At 47.4% G+C, this 13,688-nt stretch overlaps 2 protein-coding genes across 4 annotated transcripts in view; one reads left to right on the top strand and one right to left on the bottom strand.

Moving 5' to 3' along the window:
• Window positions 1-13,688, top strand: part of ABITRAM (actin binding transcription modulator) — a 378,866-nt gene that overhangs the window by 145,540 nt on the left and 219,638 nt on the right. The gene's annotated exons all lie outside the window — the stretch shown is intronic.
• The window catches only part of TMEM245 (transmembrane protein 245), an 81,144-nt gene that overhangs the window by 58,746 nt on the left and 8,710 nt on the right, over window positions 1-13,688 (bottom strand). For 2 of the 3 annotated variants that reach the window (XM_016185207.2, XM_060199036.1), the window contains exons 2-4: window positions 11,524-11,641; window positions 9,962-10,063; window positions 1,885-2,001 (exon numbers count right to left, since the gene is read on the bottom strand). In XM_016185207.2, coding sequence (XP_016040693.2) covers window positions 1,885-2,001; window positions 9,962-10,063; window positions 11,524-11,641 — 337 coding nt within the window. The remainder of the gene's footprint in view (window positions 1-1,884; window positions 2,002-9,961; window positions 10,064-11,523; window positions 11,642-13,688) is intronic. The other variant, XM_060199037.1, reaches the window with a different exon arrangement.

The following is a 13,688-nucleotide window of genomic DNA, read 5'->3' as shown; positions in this document are numbered from 1 at the left end:
AGCACAGTAACACCAGCAGGGCGGCAACCGGAATGTGCAACAGACGGCTGAATCAACAGGTTATGTGGCCGGGGGAGCAGCACAGTGGCCACGCAAAAGGGATTCTTGCCTGCAGTCCCGGATTCAAGGCCCAGCAGCACCGCGAGGCAGAGCAGAGAGCAGAGCAGAGCAGAGCAGAGAGCAAAGAGCAGAGAGCAAAGAGCAGAGAGCAGAGAGCAGAGAGCAGAGGGCAGAGAGCAGAGCAGAGCAGAGCAGAGAGCGGAGCAGAGAGCAAAGCAGAGCAGAGAGCAGAGAGGAGAGCAGAGCAGAGCAGAGAGCAGAGAGCAGAGCAGAGCAGAGCAGAGAGCAGAGAGCAGAGCAGAGCAGAGAGCGGAGCAGAGAGCAAAGCAGAGCAGAGAGCAGAGAGGAGAGCAGAGCAGAGCAGAGAGCAGAGAGCAGAGCAGAGCAGAGCAGAGAGCAGAGAGCAGAGCAGAGCAGAGAGCAGAGCAGAGAGCAGAGAGCAGAGCAGAGAGCAGAGAGAGCAGAGCAGAGAGCAGAGCAGAGAGCAGAGCAGAGCAGAGAGCAGAGCAGAGCAGAGCAGAGCAGAGCAGAGAGCAGAGCAGAGCAGAGAGCAGAGCAGAGCAGAGAGCAGAGCAGAGCAGAGAGCAGAGCAGAGCAGAGAGCAGAGCAGAGCAGAGAGCAGAGCAGAGCAGAGCAGAGAGCAGAGAGCAGAGAGAGCAGAGAGCGGAGCAGAGAGCAGAGCAGAGCAGAGAGCAGAGCAGAGCAGAGCAGAGAGCAGAGAGCAGAGAGCAGAGCAGAGAGAGCAGAGCAGAGAGCAGAGCAGAGCAGAGAGTAGAGCAGAGAGCAGAGCAGAGAGCAGAGCAGAGCAGAGAGCAGAGCAGAGCAGAGAGCAGAGCAGAGAGGAGAGCAGAGCAGAGAGCAGAGCGGAGCAGAGCAGAGAGCAGAGAGGAGAGAGCAGAGCAGAGAGCAGAGAGGAGAGAGCAGAGCAGAGAGCAGAGCAGAGCAGAGCAGAGAGCAGAGAGCAGAGAGCAGAGCAGAGAGAGCAGAGAAGAGAGCAGAGCAGAGTAGAGAGCAGAGCAGAGAGCAGAGCAGAGAGCAGAGCAGAGCAGAGAGCAGAGCAGAGCAGAGAGCAGAGCAGAGAGCAGAGCAGAGCAGAGAGCAGAGCAGAGAGGAGAGCAGAGCAGAGCAGAGAGCAGAGCAGAGAGGAGAGCAGAGCAGAGAGCAGAGCAGAGCAGAGCAGAGCAGAGAGCAGAGCAGAGCAGAGCAGAGAGCAGAGCAGAGAGGAGAGCAGAGCAGAGCAGAGCAGAGAGCAGAGCAGAGCAGAGAGCAGAGCGGAGCAGAGCAGAGAGCAGAGCGGAGCAGAGCAGAGAGCAGAGCGGAGCAGAGCAGAGAGCAGAGAGGAGAGAGGAGAGAGCAGAGCAGAGAGGAGAGAGCAGAGCAGAGAGCAGAGAGCAGAGAGCAGAGCAGAGAGAGCAGAGAGCAGAGCAGAGCAGAGCAGAGAGCAGAGAGCAAAGAGCAGAGCAGAGTAGAGCAAGCAGAGCAGTGCTCTGGTCTTTTGCTCTGTATTTTTCTCATTAAAGAAAATAAAATTTAAAAAGGGGTGATGGGACATATGCTCAGAGGAGTGCGAGTCAGCAGTGGAAAAGATGACATCGTGCGTGTCCTTCGGGAGCTCAGTACAGATGGCAGTGAGAAAGGACTTCTTTTAAGTGGCATCGTCAAGAAATCGAAAAATGTCACGAAGTCTGACCACACACAAGGGATGGAAGCGAAAGATCAGGGAGAGGGTGAGGTCTGCTGAGGCACCGCATGCTGGGGGCTCTGCGCTGCACAGACACTTCAGCCTCCAGCACGGGTGAAACCGTGGCTGCCGAAGTCAGTCACCTGCGGGCCGCGGCGTGGGCTGGTCGTCGGCACCGGACTCGTAGCCCGTGATGGAGATGGCCAAGGTTGCCAGGGTGGATGCGGCCATGGAGATCACTTGCCCCGGCAACTCCGCCCCTAGAACACAAAGGGCAAATTCGAAGACTTAAAGAAATTCACGAGGAGGAACAAACCGTCACAAGCTGAAACACAGTCCTGCTAGCTCTGACCCGCCGGGGAGGAGAGGGCAGAGTCTGCTGCAAATGCAAAGCCCACACTTTCCAGACAGCGCCTCGTCTGGGCACCTCACGGCAGCATACGGATGAGGCGAGCCGGGGACATCGTGTGGAAAGGACCCACAACACGGCGCTGCCTATGGCAGGGCGATGCCTGCTTCTCTCTTTAATCAATACAATAAAAAATAAAAAGCAGTGATTCAGGAGGTGGCGCAGTGATAAAGCTTTGGACTCTTAAGCATGAGGTCCTGAGTTCGATCCCTGGCAGCACATGTGCCAAAGTGATGTCTGGTTCTTTCTCTCTCCTCCTTTCTCATAAATAAATAAAATCTTAAAAAAAAAAAAAAAAAACAAAAAAAACAAGAAGATAAGGGGGTGGTGAGACCAGGGAGACGACATCACAGCTCTGCAAAATGACTTTCATGCCTGAGGCATCAAGGTCCCTGGGTTCAATCCCCAGCTTCAGCCGGAGCCAAAGCTGAGCAGCACTCTAGTTAAAAACAACAACAAGAGCAAACCATGCCTAGAAAACACCTTTCAAAAGCATACTGCAGGTGCTGACAGACTCGAGGGAAGGCGGACAGCAAAAATCACCTCTCTGCGTTTCCCGACTGACTGTTCAGTACACGTTCGGCAGATGGCGACCAAGGCAGAGCCTCTGAGTCAAGCACACAGCACCAGGTGCGTGTGCAGAGCCTGGACGCCCGTGGGCGCAGGAGAGGGGCGGCACACGGACAGCAGCAGCCAAGGGCAGCCGACAGTTATGAGCACAGGACTCGGCAACTGCTCTGACTTCACTGACAGACAGACATTGGCATCTGTCTCCGTGACAGTCACCTGCACCTCAAGATCCCGGGACGCGGGCAGAACCAGGAAATTAGAAGGCCGCCGGGAGGCGTGGCCACGGGCCAGGGAAGCCTCCAGACTCTGCCCAGAATCAGCAGCTATTGGCAGACACAGGTCCTAGCAGACTTCACGCTCCAGCTGAGACTCCCGCACAAGCACTGCAGCCTCAGGGGCGAAGAGCAGATTCCAGGCTTCCAGTCCTCCAACTGCCGAGATCACAGCTCTGAGTCGACATATGTTCTTTAGCCTAAGTAATGTCTCAGATCTGTAAGGGGATCAAATTCTGACGCTGGGCTTCAATGCTTTATGCAGCACTAAAATAGATCTGTAGGGAGTGGGGCGGTAGCGCAGGAGGTTAAGCGCACATGGTGCAAAGTGCAGGGACTGGCATAAGAATCCCGGTTCGAGCCCCTGGCTCCCCACCTGCAGGGGAGTCACTTCACAGGTGGTGAAGCAGGTCTGTCTTTCTCTCCCTCTCTGTCTTCCCCTCCTCTCTCCATTTCTCTCTGTCCTATCCAACGACAACATCAATAACAACAGTAATGACAACAACATTAAAATAAACAAAGGCAACAAAAGGGAAAAAAATATATATATACATATTTGTGAGTGCGTATATTTATGCAAACAGATTCTCATACCCAAGACCCCAAAGCCCCAGGTTCAATCCCCCATACCACCATAAGTCAGAGCTGAACAGTGCTCTGGTTAAAAAAAAAATTCCCTTTTTTATTTTTTACATTAATTAATTTATTACTGGATATAGAAACTGAGAGGGGAGGAGGATATGTGTGTGTGTATACACATACACACACACACACATACAGGGAGGGAGAGAGAGACAGGGGAGAAAGAGTGGGGGGGCAGAGAGACACTTGCAGCCCTGCTTCACCACTCGGGAAGTTTTCCTCCTGCAGGTGGGGACCAGGGGCTTGAACCCAGGTCCTTGTGCACTGTGATGTGAGTGCTTAACCTAGACAGTGTCAAATTCAGAAGAGGGAGATGGGTAACAGAATTCCTCCTTTGTTCCTTTTCCCAATTTGGGTTAAACTAGTCCACTCATATTACATGCTATTCCAAAACGATCAGCGTAGGTCCGTGGCATACGTATGTCTGCTTAGCTCTCTATATTATCAGTGTTAGGTGACACAGACCTAGAGTACCTGCCTACGTCTCAGCCTGGCTGACAGACCTACAGTACCTGCCCCACGTCTCAGCCTGGCTGACAGACCTACAGTACCTGCCCCACGTCTCAGCCTGGCTGTCCAGGTCACTCAAGAAATAAATGCTCCTGCCTCCCCAGCTTTGGAAGCAGCGGGTCACAGGCCCAGAGTAAGTCGCGCCAATCTCACAAGACGAACAGTCTGCCAGAGTCTTCCTCACAGGGCAGAGCCTGTCCTCACAGGCTTCACACTGAAGCTGGACCCCAGATTTCTACCCAGTGAGATTCTCGATACCCAGGGCAAAGACCACGGCCCACAGCTGTGGGCATAAGCCAGTAGGGAGCGCGGGCAGCTGACAACAGGTGAGTTGCAGAGGGACCAGAGGGCAGTCCCCGCCACCATGACCCAGACTTGCTCCGAGCGGGGTCAAAGCCAGGAACACGGCGCGCAGGGTCAGAGGCCTAGGGCCAAGGAGCCTGCGCACCGCCAGCTACCTCTGGAGGCCAGTCAGCAGAAAAAAAAAGTCTGGAATTAAAGGGCTTTGTTTGTAAGAAGCAAATATCTACTCTGAGGGGTCCACAGATTTTTCTTTCCTGTAGCATTTTCTGGGTGCAGGGGAACGGTCTGCAGTGCAGTTGTTGCCATCCGGGTATGATTTCTCCCTCCCTGGGGAAGGTGTCTAGGAAACATTCTCACTCCCATCTCAGGTCCTACACCGTCAGGCACTGGGACCCTCCCCACTCGTCCCTGCCCCCCCACCCCCCTTCCCAGAGTGCTTCACTTTGCTGCAATAACACACAGAGTCCAAGTGACAACCACTGTTCCCCCCACCCCCAGTCGGTTTGCTTGTGGATTTATAAAGATAGTATAGGGCTGAAGAACTATTGGGCTATTGGAAAAGTCTTGATGGGCTTTTGCATAGAAAAATGACATTGACCAATGTGTCCCAGAATGTGTGTTGGTGATATAATGGCGAGCATAGCGGCCTTCCAATGTGTCCCAGAAGCACCCTCCCCAGAGCCCTGCCCCACTGGGGACAGACAGACACAGGCTAGGGGTGTGGATCCACCTGCCAACACCCACGTCCAGTGGAGAAGCAACAACAGAAGCCAGAACTCCTGCCACACGGGGGCCACTATGGCCCCAGAGGAGCTCTGGTGTCTGTCTCTCTCCTCTTTCTGCGATGAAAAAACAACCCAGGAATGGTGAAGTCATGCATGCATGAAGCCCCAGCTACACACACTCACATACACACACCCACACACACACATTCACACACACACACACACACACACACACACACACACACACACACACGAGGATGGAAGGATACTTTAAAAACCAAGAATTTGGGGGTTGGGCAGTAGTGCAGCAGGTTAAGCACACGTGACGCAAAGCGCAGGGACCAGAGTGGGGATACTGGCTTGAGCCCCCGGCTCCCCACCTGCAGGGGGGATACTTCACAGGCAGTGAAGCAGGTCTGCGGGTGTCTGTTTTTCTCTCCCTCTCTCCGTCCTATCCAACAACAAACGACATCAACAACAACAATAATGACCACAACAAGGCTACAACAACAATGCAATCAAAGGGGGAAAAACTGGTCTCCAGGAGCAGTGGATTCATGGTGCAGGCACTGAGCCCCAACAGTAACCCTGGAGGCAAACAACAACAACAACAACAAAACCCAAGAATTCAGGCCCATGGTAGGCATTTAACACTTCTCCCTCTGTCATCTTGGAATTCCAGAAAATACTAAGGCTGAACTCCTGTGAACTAAGAGAAGCTCTTAAGTTCAGGAGGAACCAGTGGAAACTAACCCAGTGACACATACAAAGAGCTTTCTGGATCTAGGAACTAGATGAGCCCCGCCTTGACTCCTGGTGAAACCCCAAGGATTGAGTCATGCATCGAACAAACCACATCAGAAAGTCTTCTACAGCAGCAAGTGATTCAGAGTTCACAGGTAACTAGGACACAAGAACAAATTCTACAGCAGGACAAGAGAGAAATACAGGGACTGGGCGGCACAGTCACCAGAGCACACATGCTACAATGTGCAAGGCCAGGTCCCCACCTGCTTGGCGGAAGCTTTACAAAGTGTTGATACAGTGCTGCAAGTCTCTCTCTCTCTACGCCCCCTCCCCACTGTCCATTTCTACGTATATCCAACTAAAAAAAATAAAGAAAAAGGAAGGAAGGAAGAAAGGAAGGAAGAAGAGAGAGAGAGAAAGGAGCCAGGCAATACTGCAGCACGTTAAGCACAGGTGGCGCAAAGCACAAGGACTGATGTAAGGATCCTGGTTCGAGCCCCCGGCTCCCCACCTGCAGGGGACTCACTTCACAGGTGGTGATGCAGGTCTGCAGGTGTCTGTCTTTCTCTCCCCCTCTATCTTCCCCTCCTCTCTCCATTTCTCTCTGTCCTATCCAACAACGATGACATCAACAACAACAATAATTACAACTACAATAAAAAACAAGGGCAACAAAAGGGAAAATAAATAAATATAAAAAAAATTAAAAAGAAAGGAAGAAAGACACATGCACACTGCTGCAGCTGACACCTGAGACCCAGCGGCGCCCACAGGAGGCGTCTATACAGGTCTAAAGGGCTTGTGTGCTGATGCCCAGGAAATACAAGACTGGAGGGGCAAAAGGGAAAAGTCATGAAATTCAGGGGGGAAAAGGGTTACATGTTTACTTTATGATGACTGTTGAGACTAGCAGTTCATAAAAGGATTGAAAAAATCTCAAGCCCTACGATGAACTAGAACAGAATGAGAATAAACAGAAACAAGCATTTTCACCTTTGTTCTCAGCACTGATTCTATGTCACTGCGACTTCTCTCTTTGCCACAGGATAACAGACACAATGGCCAGAGGTGAGGCCTGCACGCCCACACACCACCCTCCTGGCTTAAGGCTGCTGGTAACCAGAGAACTATCTTCACAGTCTCATTAATTGTCTTAGAGCTCTTGTCCTCACAACTCTCAAATTTTGCAGTCAGCAGCTGACGAGAATTTATGATCAAGAGAACACCCATCTCAAAGCCTGGTTTCGAGCCACTTGTAGCAAAGAACGTCCTTAGCTCTGGGCAAAAGCACTCCAAAGGAAAGCAACGTTGGAGGCAGGGGCACAGTTGTGAAATACTTTGCTCTGTGGGTGGTGGCAGGTTCACAGAAGCACCAGGGAAAACAGGCTAGCAGAGGCTACAGGGCCACGGGCGTTCTGCTCGCCCCATCGACTAACAGAAGGAAAACCACCAGGAAACTCAGCAGAACACAACCAGGAGCTCTTCAAAAAACTTCACGAGCCACAGAGGCTCAAGAGCAGCAGGAGACCCTAGACAGTCGTCAAGGTCACAGAACTGGCCAGCAACTCAGGATCAAGTCTACTCTCCCAGAGGTCTGGAGTTGTGACTGGAGTAGGAGCCGCTTCACATCACTCTCCTGATAAACAAGGAAAAACAACAAGAAACCACCTAAACTTCAACAAAATACAACCAGGATTTCTTCAGAAACTCATGGAACCAGAGACCTTAGCTCCCAACTACCTTGAGGTAATTAGAGAGCTGAAATGACTGAGTTAAAATAGCAGAACAAGCTGATACAATATCAGAACAGGGTAATGAAATAGTTGTGCTACAACGGAGGAGAGTGAGAACAGAATAACTGAGGCAGAAAGCAAAATTAGCAAGATAAAAAACTAAGAGCAAGAGCTAACAAACAGAAAAAGAAACACTGAAAAACAACAGAGACATACGGGATGACCTCAAAAGAAGTAATATAACGGGGACCGGGTGATGGTGCAGCACCTGATTGCACAAGCTACCATGCACTAGGACCCGGGTTCAAGCCCCCAGTCCCCACCTGCAGGGGGAAAGCTTCGCGAGTGGTGAAGCAGGGCTGCAGGTGTCTCTCTGTCTCTCTCCCTCTCTATCTCACCCTCCCCTTTTGACTTCTGGCTGTCTCTATCCAATAAATAAATAAATAGACAATTCAAAGAATTTTTTTAAAATTCAAGAAGCCAGTTTACCAGAAAAACCAAGACTTTTATAGTACTTGCCTGAAGAGAAAGTTTACCTGTACTAGTCTGATACACAACCACAGAAAATAACTGTCTGTGGCCAGGACAAACTGAGCAAAGAAAATACCAAATAGAGAGTCAGGCGGTAGCGCAGCGGGTTAAGTGCAGGTGGCGCAAAGCTCAAGGACCAGTGTAAGGCTCCCAGTTCCAGCCCCCGGCTCCTCACCTGCAAGGGAGTCCCTTCACAGGCGGTGAAGCAGGTCTGCAGGTGTCTGTCTTTCTCTCCCCCCCCCCGTCTTCCCCTCCTCTCTCCATTTCTCTCTGTCCTATCCAACAACAACAACAGCAATAACTACAACATTAAAACAAGGGCAACAAAAGGGAATAAATGAATATTAAAAAAAGAAAATATCAAATAGCAGAATAGAAGATATCAAATCTTTCCTATTTACCAAATAGGATAAAATAGGATATCAAATTTTTCCTATTTAGCCTAAAGAGAAATAACTGGGTTTCTTTTTCAGATACTTATGTTCAAACTCAAATATTTATTAACATTATATGTCTTTAAATTATCAGACTGCTTATTTACCAAATAAAACCATTAACACACAGCAACTTAAGAAGTGTATGTGAGACTACAAATACAGGAGTGCCACCAACAGCCTTGTGATCAGCATGCCACGAAGGTGTCAAGAATCATGCTGCACACATACACTCATCACTATGGGAAGCTGTGTTTGAAATGTGTTCTGTTACAGAACAGAATGCTCTCTGATCCTTTTTTTTTTAGTTAAAATCTGAGGTTGTGTACAAAACCAGTGATCACTTGGTATGGTTGGTTAGTTTTTATTTTCTTTTTATGTCAGTATTTCCTAACTTATAACAAACTAGCCAAAACAATCAGGACATTAAAAAAAAAAAAGGTATCCAAAGTGGAAAGAAGCAAAAGCACCTTAGTCACAGATGTGTTCTTATTTTGTACAGAGCCCTAAAAAACACACGTGCAAAACACGACTGAAGCTGACTAACAAGCTCGGCAGGCCTGCAGGATCCAAGACCGACAAGGGCAAACACTCACGACCTTGTATTTAGCAGCGGCTTGCTAGGACGTCAGAAACACAGGCAAAAAAGGGGAAAATTTGGCAGACATGTGGAAACTAAACAATAACTCATTAGCCACTATGCCAAAGGAGTCAAAAAAAAAAAAAAATCAAACTATCTTGGGCCAAAGAAAATTGAAACAAGACATCAAAATTTATGAGATGGAAAAGTAATTCTCAGAAGAAAGCTTAGAGCAACAAGTACGTATAGAAAAGAAAAAAAAAGTCTCAAATAACCTAAGTTTTGGGGCAGGGGTAGATAGCCTCTCATGCCTGAGGCTCCAAAGTCTCAGGTTCAAACCCCTGCATCATCATCATCAGCCAGAGCTGAGTAGTGCTCTGATAAAAAGAAAAAGAAAAAGAAAAGAAAAGAAAAGGAAAGCTAACTTTACAGCTACCTGCTAACAGGTGCAGGGCTTTCTTTGGGGCAGTGAAAACACCTCGCGTAGATGGAGACAGTGGCAGCACAGCACTGTGAAGGTACTGTGTCGCTTTAAATGAAGAATTCCATGCTCGAACACATATTTTACAAAGCAGAAACAAATAGGGCTGTTGTGTGGTGTACTTGAAATATCTGTTTTCAATATGTCAAACAAACTTATTTTCTGTTCAGCAAACAGCAGATTTTTAAATAGATTCAAAGTCATTTCATCATTACGCGTTTTTTTTTTTAAATAAGCCTACTCTCCAAAATACTTCAAATTAATAGAATGCCCTATTTCTTACCAGAAGACTCTTTTTCATTCTGCTTTTCATAGAGAGTGCCCACAGATATCAGGAAAACAATAACCAGGAATACTGGAATTCTCCATGAGCCAGCCAGGGAAGCTGCAAATTATGAAGAGCTATTAACATTTTCAGTGAAACAAAAGTACAACACTAGTCTTTATAAAAAAAAAAACAAAAAACCTCCACTTAGTAGCTTGACAGAAACATTTTGTGCATGTGTAAGTGCAAGTTGTTTCACTGGGAAATCTTTAGAAGCCTGCAGACAGGTAAACCAAATCTCAGCTCAGGGCTTTTCTCACTCAGCCCAGCTGCTCAGAGCTCTCCGGCCCACAGGACCAGGACTGGGGCCTGCTTGCCTTTTACTGGACTTGCACCACCTGAGCAAATTCAAGTGCATTCTCAGGCATGTCTAGGCTTGATGACCATCTGGAACTCAACTCCCCCAGCCCCCCACCCTCACTGACCCCCCAAAAGAGCCCAGCACAATTTATATCATGCATGGCTCCAGACTAGATTTTCTGAACATACCACATGGTATGAATTCGCTCTCATAAGAGGGAGAACTGAGCCAAAATGAGTTGGCACAAATTTTCAATGTATTTTCTGAGTACACAGCGCAAAGCTGTTAGCCACTGGCATCTCTCTGCGTGGTGTCAGATCTGATGGTCACATCTGGCTGCTTCCCTTGTTTATTTCACCCAAGTGAGTGAGGCTCGCCACACAGGAGAGGCTTTTGCTGATAAATCCCTTTAGTCTTTGAAATCAGTCCATCTCAGAGAGGTGGTGTTACGCAGAAACCTCTAAACAGAGACACGCTTTCAATCAACTCTACTTTTTCATTCTGTTTTTTAAAATATGTAGCTACAAACTACTTAAGTCATCTACTGCTTTAGGATTCTGTTTTCAAGTCAGAATCTAGGCTCCCTATAGATTCAAGACTTGGAGAGAAAAAAAGAAGAATCCTTGGGGGAGAAATCTCAGCATCCTAGTAACCATCCAGCTACCAGCGGAGTTCCAGCTGACATGCGCACTATTTCTCTGAGCAGCTGACACTCAACATCCTGGTGCCAAACAGAAATTTGAATCTGAAGTTACTCCTTGCTCTGACCTCTCTCTCTCCCTCATGGTCACCAGCTCTGTTGCAAGCCCCTTCTCACCGGGCACTAGAAGTAGACTCACCTACGGCACAGCCTCATCCCTCCACTTGTTTCCCACTGCTCAGAGTAAACAGCTCGACTCTTGAGTATTTCTTGTTGCATGTGTGTGACTGCCTGTGTCTACCCTCCTTCAGCGTGGCATTTCAAGTGTCCAAGAAAACCCAGATGTGCTGACGGATTATGACATAAAAATAAACACTGAGATCATGATAACAAACACTGAATCTGGTGAAAAGACCAATATTTTAGAGCATAGATAGCATTCTTAGTGAACGTTAATGAAAAGTGGAAACAGAGTGTTTTTCTGAAGGCTACTTTAAATGCAACGTGCAATATACTTTACTTCAGACAATTCGGCTTTTGCTGACCTTAGGCTAGGCTTTCTACGGAAAGGGAACCCACCTAGGTGGAAAAGCAAGATAATCCAGACAGGAATTGAGATTGCTCTCAGGTAGCGTTCGGTGCTCGTGTTCCACTTGAACGAAACGGCCAACACATAGCCAACTACCAACGTCCAGATCTTGAATGAATGAAACACAGATACAATTGTAAAATATGTGCATATATGAAAACAAACAGTTAGATAAGGTTTGCAAGTGTCTGTACAGCATGAGAACTCCAGGTACAACACCATAAGACAGAGCTCAGTGGTACTAAAAGGAGTTCACTCAGAAAAATCAAATTTGGAAAAGAAAAAAACAAAGCAGGCATTTGAAATTCCATAGTGATATTATCTCGTTAACTGAAATGTATGATTCCTAGTTTATTATTCAAATGTAAACTATTATTATATACATAAACAAATTAAGACAAAATAGTCAGTTAATAAGTCATGGACTCTGAGCATTCTCTATAGATTAGCGCTTAGAAGAGAAATCAGAAGAAAAAACAAAAGGAACCAAGTTAAAAATTTCTATGTCAGTCTTTGAAATTTGCTTGTTACCATGAAATTAAAAAACTAGAGAAAGCAACTGGTTGAAGTATGACACTCCTGAAACAATGTAGGTGACAGACGATTAGAGAGTAGCTCTTAGTCATATGCACAGTTGAAATAAAACCGGGAAGAAACACCTTACTATGGTGGGGAAGATAGCACAATGGTTCTTAAAAAAGACTTTCATTCCTGAGGGTCCAAAGCCCCAGGTTCAGTCCCCGGTACCACCAACAGGCCAGAGCTGATCAGCGCTCTGATTAAAAAAAAAAAAAGTAGAAGATATTACTAGAGGAAGAAATAGCAACGCTCTATAGATGCAGATAAGAAGATATTACTAGAGGAAGAAATAGCAACGCTCTATAGATGCAGATAAGAAGATATTACTAGAGGAAGAAATAGCAACGCTCTATAGATACAGATATGAAGATATTACTAGAGGAAGAAATAGCAACGCTCTATAGATGCAGATAAGAAGATATTACTAGAGGAAGAAATAGCAACGCTCTATAGATACAGATATGAAGATATTACTAGAGGAAGAAATAGCAACGCTCTATAGATGCAGATATGAAGATATTACTAGAGGAAGAAATAGCAACGCTCTATAGATGCAGATAAGAAGATATTACTAGAGGAAGAAATAGCAACGCTCTATAGATACAGATAAGAAGATATTACTAGAGGAAGAAATAGCAACGCTCTATAGATACAGATAAGAAGATATTACTAGAGGAAGAAATAGCAATGCTCTAACCCGCGGGGAAAAGGTTAATTGAAAACATAAAAGAATGTTAAGCTGTGATTCAGAGGATGGTGAGAACAGGCTGATCTGATTACTACAAATAGGAGGAAAGACCCAGTAAGACCAACTGAAAGGCCGACCAGAAAATGACCAGAAGGGAAGGGCGAAGCGGCTTGTTAGGACAAGGGGGATGTGAGGTCAGACCAAATTGGACTTCTTAAAAAATTTTATTATCCTTATTTATTTATTGGATAGAGTCAGCCAGAAATCGAGAGGGAAGGGGGAGATAGAGAGGGAGAGAGACAGAGAGACACCTGCAGCCCTGCTTCACCACTCGTAAAGCTTCCCCCCTGCAGGTGGGGACCAGGGGGCTTGAACCTGGCGCTCAACCAGGTGGCCGCCCCCTGGCTCCTGAATCAGACTCTCAGGCCTCAACTCTGTCGCTTTACAGTGAGGCACACCCACCCGGAACTCGGATGTTACAATAAAACGTCACTGCAGACAAACAGGCAAAAACACCTACCTCCTCCCTTCCTTTACTGTAGCCAGAGCTAACTAATAAACAGCGTCTGGGCCTGAATCACGCCTCTAGCTCCAGAGCTGAGGACGCAGCAGTGGACCTTGCTGAGCGATGAATTCTGAACAGGCTTCAAGACCAACCAGCTCCCTAGAGTCTGATTTACACGTGCTAAACTGGGAAGCATTAAGTTAGAGACAGTTCACTTAGTGCCATGCGGTGTAAAGCAAGCATGACACAATTTAAAATACTCCTACTATACAAGAAAGGGAAAGCAAAATCTAGAAGCCACTTATGTCAGGATCCTGGCCACGCGGTGAGCAGAGAGGGACGGGGGACTCAGAAGCTGGCGGCTTCTTGTGACTTTCGTTTCT

The sequence above is a fragment of the Erinaceus europaeus genome, chromosome 10, assembly GCF_950295315.1.
Source record: "Erinaceus europaeus chromosome 10, mEriEur2.1, whole genome shotgun sequence".
Classification (NCBI taxonomy): Eukaryota; Metazoa; Chordata; class Mammalia; order Eulipotyphla; family Erinaceidae; genus Erinaceus; species Erinaceus europaeus.
Note: the sequence above shows the minus strand (reverse complement) of the source record. Positions and strands in the feature narration are given on the sequence as shown.